This window comes from Thunnus maccoyii, chromosome 1 (genome assembly GCF_910596095.1).
Source record: "Thunnus maccoyii chromosome 1, fThuMac1.1, whole genome shotgun sequence".
Lineage (NCBI taxonomy): Eukaryota > Metazoa > Chordata > Actinopteri > Scombriformes > Scombridae > Thunnus > Thunnus maccoyii.
This window is the reverse complement of record NC_056533.1, coordinates 13,154,659-13,170,826: the sequence shown is the minus strand read 5'-3', so window position 1 is coordinate 13,170,826 and position 16,168 is coordinate 13,154,659. Positions and strand designations below refer to the sequence as shown.

General features: G+C 41.1%; 1 protein-coding gene across 2 annotated transcripts in view; it reads right to left on the bottom strand.

Moving 5' to 3' along the window:
• Positions 1 to 211: 211 nt before the first annotated feature.
• Positions 212 to 16,168, bottom strand: part of cd276 (CD276 molecule) — a 66,398-nt gene continuing 50,441 nt past the window's right edge. For both annotated transcript variants that reach the window (XM_042408629.1, XM_042408637.1), the window contains exons 7-8: positions 12,600 to 12,638; positions 212 to 1,098 (exon numbers count right to left, since the gene is read on the bottom strand). In XM_042408629.1, coding sequence (XP_042264563.1) covers positions 12,616 to 12,638 — 23 coding nt within the window. In that variant the 3' untranslated portion in view covers positions 212 to 1,098; positions 12,600 to 12,615. The remainder of the gene's footprint in view (positions 1,099 to 12,599; positions 12,639 to 16,168) is intronic.

Below are 16,168 nucleotides of genomic sequence, written 5' to 3'. Positions count from 1 at the left end.
TTGTATTACTTTGACCATAATTCATGTTTTACTCATTATGTAGAATAGTCTAGTCGGCAGATAAATCAACTAATGGAAAAGTGGAGGGATGAATTTGAGCAGCATGGCTAATCCTGTGGGTGAAGAAATGTCTGTAATAAACTCGACCTTGTTCTGCCTGAATGAGCACAAAGAGGCCCTGGGAATGGGACCAATAATTACCAATGACCAGGCAGTTTCACCATGTCTCTTTAATGTAAATAGGCACTGGATTATCTGACACAAAATGTTTTGGCATTCATACATGGACTTATGGCAAAGGCACTTGCTCAAGTACCTAAAAATTGCAATAAAACAACCTGTACAGCCCCTAGCCTGGTTGCTGAGGAGATAAAACATTCCACGCCAGCAGTGGAAACAAGCTGAGATAGTCTGTGTTCATTAAAAACAATTTCTTACATATAAGGCTGTCAGGTCAGTGAGAAAATCAGGGTGTATCCCATGCACCATTTGCAGCTTGTTGGAGCTTAGCTGGCATTCAATTTCAATTCCCTCAAGTTACTGAATATAGGAGAGCGACACACTGACAGGTACAAGTTACTCCAGCGACAGACGCTAATTAGCAAGTGCAGGAGTAATGGGAAAGCCAAGCTCTCTCTCTGGCAGAGAGACAGCGATGGCAACTAAGGCAGGGTCATCTCTTTAAGTGTCTCACTTCCTATTAGACAGGAGATCTCTGGCACATGCCCCATCACAACCCATACAGAGTGATGTCAGGGACAAAGAAAGGATCCTGTCACATCCTGTAGTTTTCAAACAGAGCTTCTCTTTTGCATACTGCACAGAATACAACCCACTCAACTGCATTCACTCACCGCCGTGGCCCTCCATTGACAGAAAGGGAGGGAGGGCAATACAAAAATAATGACACATGATGTGTTTATGTGTTTTGGTTGAAACTCAAGGGAAAGTCTTAGAAAGAAGATGATGGACTCATCTTCTGCTCAGCGAGGCTTTGACATTCTGTAGGGGACGCTGGAAATAGTCTCCAGGTTGATGGATAGGTGGAGTGGGATTACCCGCCAGACTCATCTCCTACCCGCCGCCTGGCCCCGACTCCTGGAAAAAGACACAAAGACACAATACGTATAATGTCAGGCTGTTCACCGTGGGAGAGGTTATTAGCTTTGAAAAATAATGAAACACTGCAGGCTGGTCACAATCACCAACAGCTAACCCCATAACTACAGCAAGCAGAGGGGACTGCACTAATAAAAGTTGGCTTCACATGCAGATAACTATCATTATTATTATTGTAAGTGGGGCGGGGCGATATGGACAAAATCAAATATCACAATATATTTGACCAAATACCTCAATATCAATATTGTGATATTGTAGGGATGACTTTTGGTGCTTTCACAAAATATTTACGCAATGAGATTTCCGATAACATCATCAAATAAATAATCACCAGTAATGTATGATATAATGACTAAGTGGGTAAAGGCAAATAATAGAACAGCTAGAACAGAAAAGTGTGTAAGTTCAGAAAATCACATCACTTTACTGTAATGCAGCCTTTAAAACCAGGAAAAGAAACTTATGCCATATCACGATATTACAATATCCAAAATCTAAGACGATATCTAGTCTCATATCATGATATCGATATAATATCAATATAGTGGTATTGCCCAGCCTTGATTGTAAGTAATTATAGCAAGGTGTGAGTAAAAAAAAAAAAAAAAAAACATCTACAAAAAAAAAGAAAAAGTAAAATGTGGAGAAAACAAATCCAAAGAAGATTTGGCATCATTAAATACAGGATGCCACAACCTTTTAAGTCTCTCTCCATTTCGACATCCTCCTTTCTGTATCACAAGTATCTTTCTGAACTTCTAATGCTTCTCTGCACTCGCAGCCCCCATGGACCACCTCACTTCTAGCGCAGCGAAAGAAATTGTTCTCCCTGCATCATTAAACAGTTTGAATTAACTTGGGTGAAATTTAATTATGTCACACATGAAGCTCTCTTACTCAAAGATTTTAAAAGCAATACAGTTGGCTATATGCTTGGAGGTTCAGCGTATAGATACATTATTCAAGTCAGTCAGCTAGATCTGCATGCAACTTGGACTCCTAAATGAAAAAAAGTGGACTTGCCCATTAGGGCAGATCTTTTAATTTCTGTTTCCTGGTAAGACATCCAACACAAATGCAGCGAGAGAGGCTAATAATCACACATGGCACACAAAATCCTGCTCATGCTCTGTGTTACATTAAGATCTTAGTTATATTGTCTAAACCCGTCATGGATCTCCTTTTGATTTAGATAGTGTAATTTGAATAGCTTTGACTCTGTGCACCCAGTAAGCAGATGTATGCTCATGTTTGAAGCACTTGCCATGTCTATCTTCATACTTCATCACAGGAAATACAAAAATAGTTCTGTTAGTAAGCTTCTCCTACATCCTCACTGACGCTCATTATCATTCCTTTATTTCATTTTACACACGACAGGCTGGTGTAATGTGGATAAAATCCTAAATGAAACCCTGAGGGCATTGCTAACAGCTTCAAAATGTCAAAGCAAAACTGATACAGTTTGCCATTCTAAATGATGGGAATCTTTGCAAATTGCAAAGCTCGCCACAAGGATATCTGTTTTACAGAGCAGTGCTGCATTTGAAAATACAGTCCGGCTTCCATTTGCTCCCTGTCAGAGGGTAATCCAACTTGCCAACTTATCCATCACCCAAATGAACACAACACAATTTTCACATATGCATTTTCTCATCAGATTCAAATTTAACCCTGCCTTCCCTGAGAGAAATTTAAGGACCTGTATTTGAAAGAGGAGTCATGCTAGCTGGTGAGTCTGGAGTTCAGGAGTGATATTAAAGGCCTCTACATTCACCAAGAACAGGGATGAACATGTACAGCAGAGTAATTTAGAATCTTACACACATACACACACACACACACACACACACACACACACACACACACACACACACAAAACCAAACAAACAAACAAAAAAAAACAGAGATGGCCACCCTAAGAGGATTTTTTTCTGGGATTGTTAACACTGGCAATCAAAAAGTAAACTCCAACTTCAGTGTTTAACAAGCAGCTTCTCTCTGTCTGAGAATCCAAAGCAGCCATGGCAGGGCAGAACCATTCCTCCACTGCAGCACCTGAGACACAAGCTGATGGACAGATTCATTTACAGCACGTCCACGAGATTGCACACTAATTTACTTGGGCTATCAGAGATTGTTCACGTGAAAGATACAGCAGCACAGTGGATTCAATCTAATGAACCCTTGTAAATCCACAATGTGCCCATTTCTTTTCTCATTTACATTGAAATGTAAGTGTCATATTTCATTCTCTCAGTTGGTAACTTCCTTTTCTTTTATTTACATATTTATGGTGCATCATACCAAAAAAACAGCAGGCCTGCTGCTTTTTGACACCAACAGAAACAACAACAATCAGAGCAACTATCAAAGACAAACACCAGGCATGGGACTATGAAAGTAAAGGCTGGAGAAGAATTTGGGATAATGAGGCAGCAGCTAAACCTTGGTGATACTGTACTTAAAGATCATTACCAGATGATCAAATGCACCATGACAATTTCACTGTGCAAGAAGGGATAATCATGAACTATAATCTATACGACTCAAAGAGGATATACAGATCTGCTTTTATGGATAGATTTACATTTTAATAAATGCCTTACATGCCTCGATATATAGTAGAGGGCTGCATTGGAAATAGGATCCAGTGGGAACTGCTGAACACAAATGGTAGGGTGTGGGATATACTTAAATAGCAGTTAATATCATCAGCGTGGGAAGAAATATAAGAGAGTATTATTATTAAGCTTAACCATGCATGTAAATGCATTGCCTTAAAGTAAACTGTATGGTGTATGCCTCCAAATAAATATATAAAACGTCAGTGACATCATAAATCGCCATACCTGATTTAAAGCTGATCAGTGAATAAAAACACTACTGTTAGACATGAAGTCTGACATTAGAGCACCTGGATTGTATAATGTTGCTAAGAGAGATTAAGTATCAGAGAAACTTTTAATAATGCAAATTTTCTGTTAATGTCTTCAAAGCTGGAAATTAAAGGAATAGTTTGACATTTTGGGAAATACACTCACTCACCTTCTTACTGACAGTTAGATGAGAACATTGATGCCACTCTTATGTCTGTACAATAAATATAAAATTAACACCAGCAGCCGGATAGCCTGTACTGGCTAGACTGTAAACAGGGGGAAAAAACTAGCCTGGCTCTGTCCCAAGATAACAAAATTTGCCTTCCAGCACCTTTAAATCTCACTAATAAACACCTCATATTTAATTTGTGTAAAGTGTTTTAGTTTTACGAATAGTTACATGCTGGACCATTTCTTGGCTGGCAAAGTCACTTCCTGGAGTCTCTGCTGCTTGCTCGGAAACCTCCAGGGAGTTGCTGCTCCCAGTCAAGAAATGGTCTGTAAAACCACAAGATGTCGTTTTTACACTGGTATCTATAAAACGAGATATAACATGTCAATAAGAGAGCTTTAGAGGCACTGGTAGGCACATTTTGTCACCTTTGGACAGAAGCAGACTAACTGTTTCTCTGTTTCCAGTATTTGTGCTAAACAGACACGAGAGTGGTGTCAATCTTGTCATCAGTTCTCTGCATAAAAGGAAACAAACACATTTCCCAAATTGTTGAACTGTTTTTTTAAATGTTAGCTTTAGCATGTCTTTAGATAGCATTAATTATGGTTACAAGTGTCTTATTGTACCTGCAGGATGGGGCAGGCAGTGACATAAACAAACATGTTGCAGAAATGTTTAGAATCTCTGCAGGAGCTGCCTGGGCAGGACTGAAAAAAAAACCCAAAACAAAACAAGAAAACAGTCCTGTGCAGACATCTATGTCATTGGTAATTCAGATAGGTCACAAAGTATATGAATTATCACTATGAATGAGCAGTAATGCAGCAGGGCTGGCTACAGGCCTCTCCACTGTGTCCCAATAACAATGAGCTAGAGTGAGGTGTCTGACAGGTCATTCTGTCACCACTTCACGATTATCCCAAACTCAGCAGCAAAATCCTACACCTTTATCAGCTCTTTTTCTATGCTCAAGGTACCCCACCCTTGACCTCTATCCAAAAGCAGCCTGCAGCCCCCCTGGTGTTAATTATAAGAACCCCACCCCCCTCCCTGAAGCCTGGGTGGGACATGGAAATGCATTAATCTTGATTCTTCACTTCAGTCTAAAGGATCGTTTGAAGAGACTCCTGTGGTGAGCCCCAGAGGCGAGGTGACAGGAGCGAGGTACCAGGAGAAAGGTTCATTCTGTGCTCACACTGGGATGTCTGCCACATCAATGGGCAAGTAAATAATTTACCCTATACCACTTACATATTCTCACTATTAATCTAGCTGAACATTTAGAATCACAGTATGACATGTCAAGTGATCGTCTTCCACCTGTGTTGTGATTTATTTGTTTCCTGATGCAGCATGAAGGTGACTGTCAACCTGAGCAGAGCTGAGAGAAGGCTGAAGCACTGTGACATGTTTACATCAGTGGGTTTACATTCAGCACCATTTCATCGCACACTTTAGCCTTTCATGGTTATGCACAGAGGTCAATGCGGCATTTTGCAGTGACAGCAAAATGACCGTAGTAGACGCAGTTTAGCCATTTTCTTTGGCAACATTTATGCTTTGTTTTTTTTTTTGTTTTGTTTTTTTTCGATAATGTAGAGTATGTAGAGATGTTTCATGATGTGTAAATATATTATCCTCTCTCCCTTCTCTCTGCACCTAGCTGTCACAGACTGTAAAATGGAGGAATGGAAATGACAAAGATAATCAGGAAATTGCTTTAAAAAAACCACTGGGAGACAGCAATGAAAAAATTGATATAAAGTGGCCTGGATGTACAGGTAATTTGAGATAATGTCCAACCAGAGCAAATGATAGTGAGATTGGGTTATCATTTTCTGACTGGTTATGTAAAATATTATTAGGTTGAATATTCACCGACTGCGCCAACAAAATCTGACATTTTAGTTGAAAGAAGAAACAAAACTTTCCAAAATGCTCAAGTCACTCAAGTGCTTTTCAATAGCATCATTTCTGTGCACTTTTAGAATGACTCGTTTGTTTGATCATGGTCCTCCTTATCTCATTGATTCATCTACTTCTACAGTTCTAACTGTTATTTAGCATGCAGAGACGTGCATATTTAAGGTCCCTCTATATGAGCATGTGCAAGTTCTCCTGCAGTTTCACGATAATGTGTGCACACTTCAGAAAGCTGCACATAAAAGTCATCTTGCCGCTCAATAGGTGACATGTTTTGCATATTGCCATCACGGCGGGGGGCCTGTTCAGTATTTAGGTTTCTGCCATCTGTAAATTCTCTAGCGCTCAACATATTCTCTTTGATAGCCATCCTTTGAAAACAATAGGCTGGGATTCCTTTAAAAATACCAGCCCCTACTTGTGACAACACTAATCTGGGTTTAAGAACTGTATGCAAGGCATTGTTGGTTGCTGTCAAAGGAAGCTTTTGAATATACAGAGTTCCTTGAGGGAGACTCACACATCATGTTGCCAACAAGAATAACAGCAGAGAAAGTTAGATTTGACGACTGAGAAATAGTACTTTTACATCCATGTGTAGTGCTTCCGACATGTTTGGCAGGTAGGGAGACGGACAGTGGGCACCCTGAGTAAGGGATATTAAGTGATGCCAAACATGCTATGACAAAGGCCATGGCCGAGTGACTGCACGCAAAGCAAACCATGTCATCACCATGGAGCTCTCAATTGCAGACAACAACAATGCAAAACAATCTGCTGCATTAACTCCACAGTGAGGTCGCAGATATTGCTGGGTGTACTTGCTTCTGCATTTAACATTCAACAGTATTACAGGTTATCATGGAGACTATAGATCCACTGCAGCCTTTTGCTTGTTATATTTCGGTTTTCATTGCTCTGAGGCCTCTTACAATAGCTTCAGAGAGTATATATTTGTGTGTGCAGATAATATCAATTTTCATTATTGGGATAATCACTTTTATAAAGTAGAAACAACACTTTATTTTGTTTGTTACTACCCCTTTTCACTATGCTTTTTTATCATCTATACATTGACAGCATATGTCAGCATCACAATGTCCCAGCGGTCTGTATCCAAGCATGCACTTCCTTTTGTGTGTATTTTTCAACATCATCACACCGTTGATCTTGTACACAGTCTCTCATCTGCATTATGAGTAATCTATGGTAGTTAATTGAGCCCAGAGGCAGTTGGTTTCAATGAAGGCTCCTGTGCTTTTCTAGCAAAAACAGGAGAAAAAGAGCTCTCTGGAGAAGGCAGCTCTCTGTCAAGAGGCAAACAGAGCAGAACTCCTGCCGTGTTCATTAGCTGTCATTGATCAGCGATTCAGTCGCTGTGCTACTCCTACCACAGCTCGCATATTACCGGTTTCATGTCCTAAAAATTAATATAAAAGTAAGAAAGTGGAGCCAGCACAGCATTTTCCTCATGATATTTTATTTTTCACTGCGGTATTTTGATGCGAATGGGCGTTTGCCAAGGTTTTCAATGGTAGGCAGATATTGCTACGCAGCACACTTGTCCATTCCACAGTTTTCCGGTATCAATATGAGCTACTGTATTCGGTTATTGGCTTCCCTCAGTGGCTATCATCGCAGCAGCCTATTCCATCACAGGAGATGTACTGTAGAATGAGGCTGCAAGGTATAAAAATGCTGATAAATGGCTGAGACAAAAGCATAAATAATGCAGAGATCAGAGATACCGGGATAGTGAGTCAAACTCCACTTCGAGACACCCTACACCTCCCTGGAGAGAGTCCAACGCAAGTGTCCTGTCTGACATCATCAGTATCTGCCGGGGCTTACCTGCCACATACAGCAGAGAGAGACTGGAGGAGCTCCCCTCCGTGTCTCCTAGTCCCTCACTCCTCTTCCTACCAACTAAATCTAATCATCAGAGAGCTCAAACAACACGCTGCCTGTTCATCCCATCTACTACATCTGGCTGCAGCAGGCTTTTAAAATACTATTAGAATAGTTTTTTCCCTATTATTTCCCTTTTATCTCTTCCCCATCCTTTTAAGAAAGGACTCCCCATATACTGTCTGTACTTAAAAAACCATGACAGAGTAAACCCTCAGCTAGTGCAGCGAAAAACTATAACAATGAGATATATTCTAAGCATGACAGTCCAGAGTTTAAGTGAATATATAGGGGTGAATTAAATCAATATTTCTCAACTCTGCTGAAGGAGCGGGGAAAGGGCCATTATGTAGCACTAATTGCACCTATAGGGCCTATCTTAAAAAAAAAAGAAGAAAAAAAAAGTAATCTGCTTTCTCATTGGAATTCATAGAAAGTCCTCAGGTAGATGACCGGGACCGTCCATGCTGCTCCTCATTTCACTCAGTTTTTCTTTATTCCCTTCATGTCTGCCTTTGAATATTTATTCTCTTCTCATTTGCAGCCATCTCTGACTAGGCCAAGGTTCTGCACAATGCCATTCCTTATTGCTCCTTTACACATAAAAAAGACGAAAAAAGGCTTTTAAAAGATCAATGCATATTATGAACACAGGTCTAGAAATGCAGAATTTCACCTGGAAAGTTGTATAGTTTCTTTTGACTGAGATATCAATTTTTATGCCAGTAGAGGCTGTGCGATGTGATGCATTTGACTCCACCGCCCAAAGAACGATAATACTGATATTCAGCATTTATTCAAGTGTAGCTGGAACCAGCATTATATGAACACTACGGTTACACGACTATCAGTGAGGACAGCACTGACAGATACAAAATGGGAATTGACGATTAAAAAGCAAGATAACTTTCATTCAGTTCGCTAGAACACAGATTGTGGATTTTGACCTCATTTATGACAGTGATTTTAGGCTAAGAAGTTACGTCTACAACAAATCACCTCACTATGTACGTAAAGGTGAAGATATACATCAAAAAAATGCAAAACCCTTGATTTACTGCTTGCTTATAGAATTTTGTGAGTGAGAGCCACCTTCTGAAAACTTCTCAGCCTTAAATGAACACCTCTACGGTCTAAGTTTCCAGAACCAAGTAAGTAATATTTATGATGAAACACTGCAAGGCTGAGCCGCGTACAATGGCTACAAAGCAGTGTGCAAAATATTGAGTGTGCTGCAGATAGCTATTTACTATGTTATCTGTGCTTGGCTGAAAGTAATGAAACAATAAAAGTTTGAGTGGATAAACATAAGTCACGAATGAACACATGTATCGATAAGGCAAAGGTTTATGAAAACAAAGTGCCCTCTGACTCTGAAATGAGTTAATTAAATGCAGAGCCTTGCTTTATTAAATAAGATATGCTGCACTCTGCATAAATGCATTAATCGATAGCAAAACTGCCACACAAATATTAGAATAATTGATCGAGGATGATTCAGCAGTGGAGAGGTCTAGGGGCTTGCAGGATATTACCTAGCAATAACAGTCTCGGTGAAGGTCAGTGGATACTACAGTAATGACAAATGTCCTCTCTTTGACTTCTACTGGCCAGACTTTATTTTGGCTAGTTACAGGAAATTACTTTTTGCACCTTCCATCATTTTCTACTTACTCTGCATGCTGCAGCTTTATGGCAATGACGAATCAGGGTATAATAAAAACAAGCTGTAACTGTCCAACCTTGTAATAAAACGTATTCACACAACTGACACCAAACTGCTGGTTATTAAAGTAAGAGTTAGGGGCACAGTGAAGAACATATATGGTGTAGGTCCATACTGTATGCTAATGTGAGATCGTAGTGAAGTAAGCATGACTCACAGACAGCACTATCATCCAGTCTATTTTTCTCCACCTCCTCCGCAATAAATGTGTGCATCTACTGTCCAGACATGCACAGACACAGACACCAAATACACGCATTATAAATCTGTTGTGCGTGTTGGCTACTACTAACTCCTAAACATATCATTTACAGGGTTCCCTTATTAGCAGAATAAATTCTGAACAGCAGGAAATATTCACCATAATCAAACTGTCTCATTTTCTGACAAAAGACAGACCAACTCAATGTGCTGTTATCAGTCTAGCACCATAGTGACAAACCCCCCCCCCCCCCCAAATATCTGTCAAATCAAAATTGATGGAGTGCCTCTAAAATGTCTCCAAAAATATCAGCATTCAATGTCAAAACATCTATGTCACAACAAAGGGAAAATATATTTTTTTCCACCTCTGAAAACAAAAATGTCCTCTGCCGTTACAACTTGTGTCCTTTGTTGGTTACAGTACAGTGGCTTTCCCAGAATAGCTCCAATGTTCAGGGCTTTCCTGGTCTATAGAGATTCATGTGTTAGGTCCAGGGAGGGAGATGGAGCTTAACACAGGCTGGTCATGGTTGAGTGAATGTGGGGCCAGTCCTGGGAGTGTCCCATTCCTCTCCCTAAGGGCCACAGGGTCTAACATTGCCAGCGCCCTGGCTCCCGTCACTATCAGAAATGCCTGCCTGCCTACCACTGCATTACTGCTGCTGTCCCTGGTACAGGTCACTCTGCTACTAGACTGAAGTCGTTACAAAGAGGGAATACAAACATACAGTCAACCCTCAGTCTGACACAAGTGGGCAACTGGGAAAAAATGACAAAACAAAAAGTCACTAGCATCCTCACTCTCTGAGAAACAACTAGTTACTCAGTGCTCAAACATAACCAAGAGAAAGCTGTTTTTGCAACTTCAGACTGAGGAAGTACTACGGAAATGTCAACACAAGTATAATACAATAACATAACAGACCCCGGAGACTTCAACAAAGTATTAGTTGAGCATTAATAGAATAACAAAGTCAAAAAGTATAAATATCCTGGTCCCCAAAGAACTACTTAAAGTGTACTTCAATCAGTAGTGCAGTAACGTACCAAGAACTGAAACTGACCAGTAATGGTAGAGTATATTTGAGAAAGAATCACCACATAACACTAATACTGAGTGGCTAATATTGTAGATGTTTCCAAACTGCTGCTCTGCATAGGCCTCAACCCCGTCAGTCAGATTATCACATAGAGCAAATATGGGAATAGTTTATGCTATTAGTAACGTGACGTCATCCATCTCCTTGAAATGGATGTATATAAATAATGGCTGAGACACTGACTCACTGATCCACATTAGATCTACAGCCATGACATCTGGATGTCTTCTGGTCTGGAAAAGTGTGGGTGCATTGCAGCAAAGAGAGGGAGGACTGACCAATCTACACCACAGAGGGGCCTCTCATGGGTGAGTCAATCCATACCAAATGCACCACTTCCGCCTCCTCATGTGTCCAGTGGGAGGCAACATACAGAGAATGAGATGCAGTGAAATCAGGAGTAAGAAAGCATGGGAGCATCTTTGATAGGGCAATTCCAGGCAATGTCTCCATAATACCCACAGGATGAATAGCTCCCAGTGATCCCTCCATCTATCCCTGTAATTTCCTTACTGAGTCCATGTCATGGGGCGGTACTGATGAGGTCCCTCTCAGTCTGGCCACATCATTTCCTGGATTACATAACAATTCTCCACATGTCCTACAGGGAGAATCCAGTTACTAATCTGTTTGTCTATGTTCCCAGTTATCAGCACTTCCCTCTGCCAGGTGGTTCATCTGGGTCATCTACTAATCCGGAACAGACCACAGTTCAAAACAGTTACAGTACTGTTATCCATAAATCATACATCACCTTTGTCCATAGCCATTTCTTTTATATAAGCATGTTATATTTTAATTTTTGTGCACATCATGCTATAAATATGCGCTTTGTGCTGCCATTCTGTGAGACATGCTCTTTGCTAATTATGTGATTATAGACTGATAAAAATACAAAAAAACATCTCCACCTTCTCCACCTTTTTTTCCTTCAATATTGGGTATATCTGAATGATGTTTTCTTCTATAAATACAGGTAATGTTCAAGATTGGCCTCACATCCAAAAAAAAAAAAAAGAAAAGAAAAACAGTGACACATGGCTTTAATGTAGCGAAATGATCCTATTAACCTCATTCTGTAAGTCTTGTTATTGTAAACATCAAAATGGTCTGCTGCAGCTTCCTCACAGCATAAAGTTGGCAGACTGAAAACTTCATGAGGGCAACAGTGAATATGCATAGTTTTCCAACAGAGAAAGAGAGACAGACGAGCTGTATGACTCACACTTAACTAAATGTTTACCATTAATCAGACCTTTACGGTGGCCAGGAAATTTTTTGTTTGCATGCCAGACAAAATGAAATAGATTTGTCATATCAGCCGGTGACCCTGTGATTCCTAAAATCAAAATGTCAAGACTTCTCATATTCCCGTCTGTCTGCTGAATTAATGCGGCCTAGCCTCATTACAGCAGCACTTACCCATGGCCTCCAGAGACACCGTGTCCTCCAGAGGTTTACTGCTGAGAATACCAGCCAATTGTGATAAGGAGCAAAAAAAAAAAAAAAAAAGTGTGACACCTGACCAACACACACAGGTGCACTTAAAACAGACTCACCTTTATTCTCTCGGCCTTAGCTTTTCAGTGGTGTCATGGCTGAAGAAAAGAGAACAAACAAGGATGAATACTTGTGCTTAAATAAATACAAGATATGTGAATGAAACGACAGTACAGTGGTCATGTCAACATTATTGTAACTTTGATGTCTATTGTCTCATGGTCCAAAGCATTATCACAAGCTGTGTAGTTGTTACCGTGTCCCCTCCTTCTTCAGTCCCCCCCCCCTCCTCCTCCTCCTCCTCCTCCTCCTCTGCTCCATCTCTGTGCACCAACCTTGCCATGGCTAACAGGAAGCAGAGGGCACAGCGCTTTATTTAATTAGTCACAGCAGCTGAGTGCTCATGTGGAACCAAACAGGGGAGGCAGATTGGGGTAGTGAGATGGATAGGCACTCTCCCACCGGGCCTTGGCTGTGCTGTCAGAGGAGCGTAGATTACATGACAGAAGGGGGAATGGAGGGGGAGTGGATGGCATGAGGATGTAAATGGCGTCTGTAAAGGGGGATTCATCCCAGGAAAAGATTGCCTCCACTCTTACCAGTACCCTTGTTCTTTCACAAAAGGTCTCTTTACACTGTTACTTTTGTCTCATATGCAAACCAGCTAGCAGTGGGACTGGCCTGTTGTTGTGATGCACAGCACTGAGTGGTTTGGCTGCTTTTATTAACTGTGACAACACTCATTATTCCAAATGATTTAGAAGCTGCTATTTTTCTTCCATCTAGTCTGACAATGATCAGGTGGCCTTTTCCTCATGGACCAGCAGATAACCTCTGAGAGGTCACAGAAGTAGCTCAGTGTGCAGCACATCCTTGATGAGTTTCTCCACAAACTCAAAGCAAACAAAGTACAAAAGGAGAGGAAAAAGTTTCTCAAACAACTGGCAATCTCCTTCTCGTTTTGGAGGTATGGAATATGTAGAAATAACAAGAGGATGCAAGCACAGGAAATATCTATTTGTACATAATTAGAGCATCTGGTGTAATGTGAAATCTATATGATTCATGTGATAAGGGGTTTATAATTCCCATTATTATCCGAGCAGTGTTACTTGGCCTTCAACACCAAAACAGGATCTCTCAGGTTCCTCCTTGGAGAAAACACAGTAGTAAACATCAACTTACTGTATGGCGCTGAACCCGCAAGGAACATGAGTGCAGCGCTTGAATAATGTGTGCGCAACTACCAAGCAATGGTGTGCAGGGAGCTCTTTTAATTAGCGCTCTTGAAGTTATCCAGTGACCCACATCTAATGATGAAGGCATCATGAATGTTCTATTTACATATCTTTAGTCAGTAATGTGTGACCGTTGGGAGAGCCCAGTGGCTGAGTATGTGTTGCCAGTGAAAGGGAGGACATGCCTGGGGCTGCTTTCCATGGCCCCCTCAATTCTAACTGTAGTAATGTTGAGTGTTATGTCAGTGACCTGCAGGTTTGTCAAACTAGGTTATGTCATAAGAATACTGTATGTAACTTGTTAATAAGCCTTGGACTGGTAATGCTGCATATTCCAAGAATCCAGTTCAAAGAAGTTATTATAACCCAGGTTAAGGGATTTGCAACCTCTATAATTTGTGGCATAGATTGGGTTTGTAAATTTAGCCAATACAGTAAATAAGCAAATAAACCCAATTTAAGGTTACATTTTGGCAACAATCAAAATTGAGGCTAACCAGGTTATACAAAACCAACTTGATATGAATTTCTTCAGTCATTCCTGGTTGTCTACCGTAATCCAGTTCACTACAGTACAATGCAGTTTTTATGATTAAATAGAGATGTAAAAACAATTGCTTATCTATAGTGAAACTGACTGCATGTATCATGGATTATATTCCCCGAGGCAATAAAAAAAATATGCAATTCCAAGGAACATACGGCCACATTCCCTATAGGAATATTTAAACACCTCCAATAAATTGCTCAGGCTACACTTTGATTCCCATGAGAAACATAAGGTGAATATTATGTTTCTCATGCATTAAGGTGTTGTACTTTCACTGCTATGTGAATAACTCAATAGACAGGACAGAGGGGGGATATAATAAGCACAGAGGTGACTTTGGCTCTGATACAGCTGTCCTTGTTTCTGTCTGTCTGCTTCAGAGTCACCTTTATACAGCCTTAGCTAGCTAGCTTCTTCAAATCAACACAACATTTAGGGTGATGAGATACAGGGCTCAAGGCTTTAATATGATTTTAGAAACTGTCATCCATCGTTCAGCGGCGGCCTTGGCATGAGGGAGTAAGAAGTGAGTGGAGGGTGGGGGCTTCTCTGTACTCGGCTGTATAAAGCAGGATATTCCCTAACCCTCCACCTTCACGGGACCTTTCCTCAGTTAAGAAGGGTTAATACAACCGTTTTTCACATGGAGCTCCCGTTTCAGAGGGCGTTTCAAATTGTTCTTTCCAACGATTCTTTGTCTATGAAAGAACTGGGTCACTGACTAACACTCTCTTTCAGGGCCTTGCTGCTAAGGCCTGACTCCTTGGAGTCCAGGATTTAGGGAGACAGGGGCTAGTGCACACAAACTGAAGCCAGTTTCTGACAGGAGGAGCTGTACTTGCGTGACTGCAGCCCCCTCTAAACAGCACATCACGCTCAGATTACTGAACACATTTCAGAGAGGGGGTGGGGAGGTGAAGGCAGAAGCCGACAAGAACTGTACTCACTACACATCTCAGTGGATGAACGTCTGTATATAGTGGTACTCTATCCTGTGCGTGTATGAACATGTGCATGTGGACATGCGCAGCTCTTGTGTGCATGTGTAGTAGACCTGTGTACATTTGTGTGTGTGAAGGGAGTGCTTTTGGCTTTACCACCCGCAAATAAATCCAGAATTTGTGCTCCACTGTTTGTTAAACATTATTTGCCTCTGCTATAAAAGCAACAAAGGGATCCTACCCCACTGCAAATGAATGAGCCCAGGTCCCTAGTTATCACTGGTTATTGTTCCAATCAGGCTGGCTTTGAAAGGGGAGGCGCGCTCTCCTTTGGACAGCTCATTAAGATAACACACAAACGTGGCTCCCCATCATCCTGGGTTTATTAAAGTGGGGCTCATTTCAGCTCCTTTGTCTCATGCAGGAACCTCTGCCTTTGTCAGCGCAATTGGAGCCAGATGGCAAAACAAAGCTGCCTGTCTGGAGTGCTTACAGAGTGATCTCAGAAGGCAGAGCCATTAGCTTGACTTCACCAGCTCACCGCCCACAACGTCCACCTGGATCAACCAGGTGCACAGACAATGATGAGAGGGAGCGAGAGCAAGGGTGCCTGCAAGTTGTTGTCTTGTCCCTGGATTGTAGGCACACTCGAATCTCCAAGCTCTATTCTCCTTTGCCCATCCCCTTTAGCTAAAGCTGAACTATTCAGTCTAGCTAGTTGTGGGATGGCTGACGCCGCTCCTGGCTGCACAGATCTCTCTGAAACATTCATGAGAGAGGCATTAGAGAATAAAAGTCATTGTCCCCCTTTCACTCAGAAACTCTCCTTCACCTCTCAGCTTATTAAAATCACATGGTATTAACTTTACCGTTCACAGAAAGGCTAAATAATTCAATCA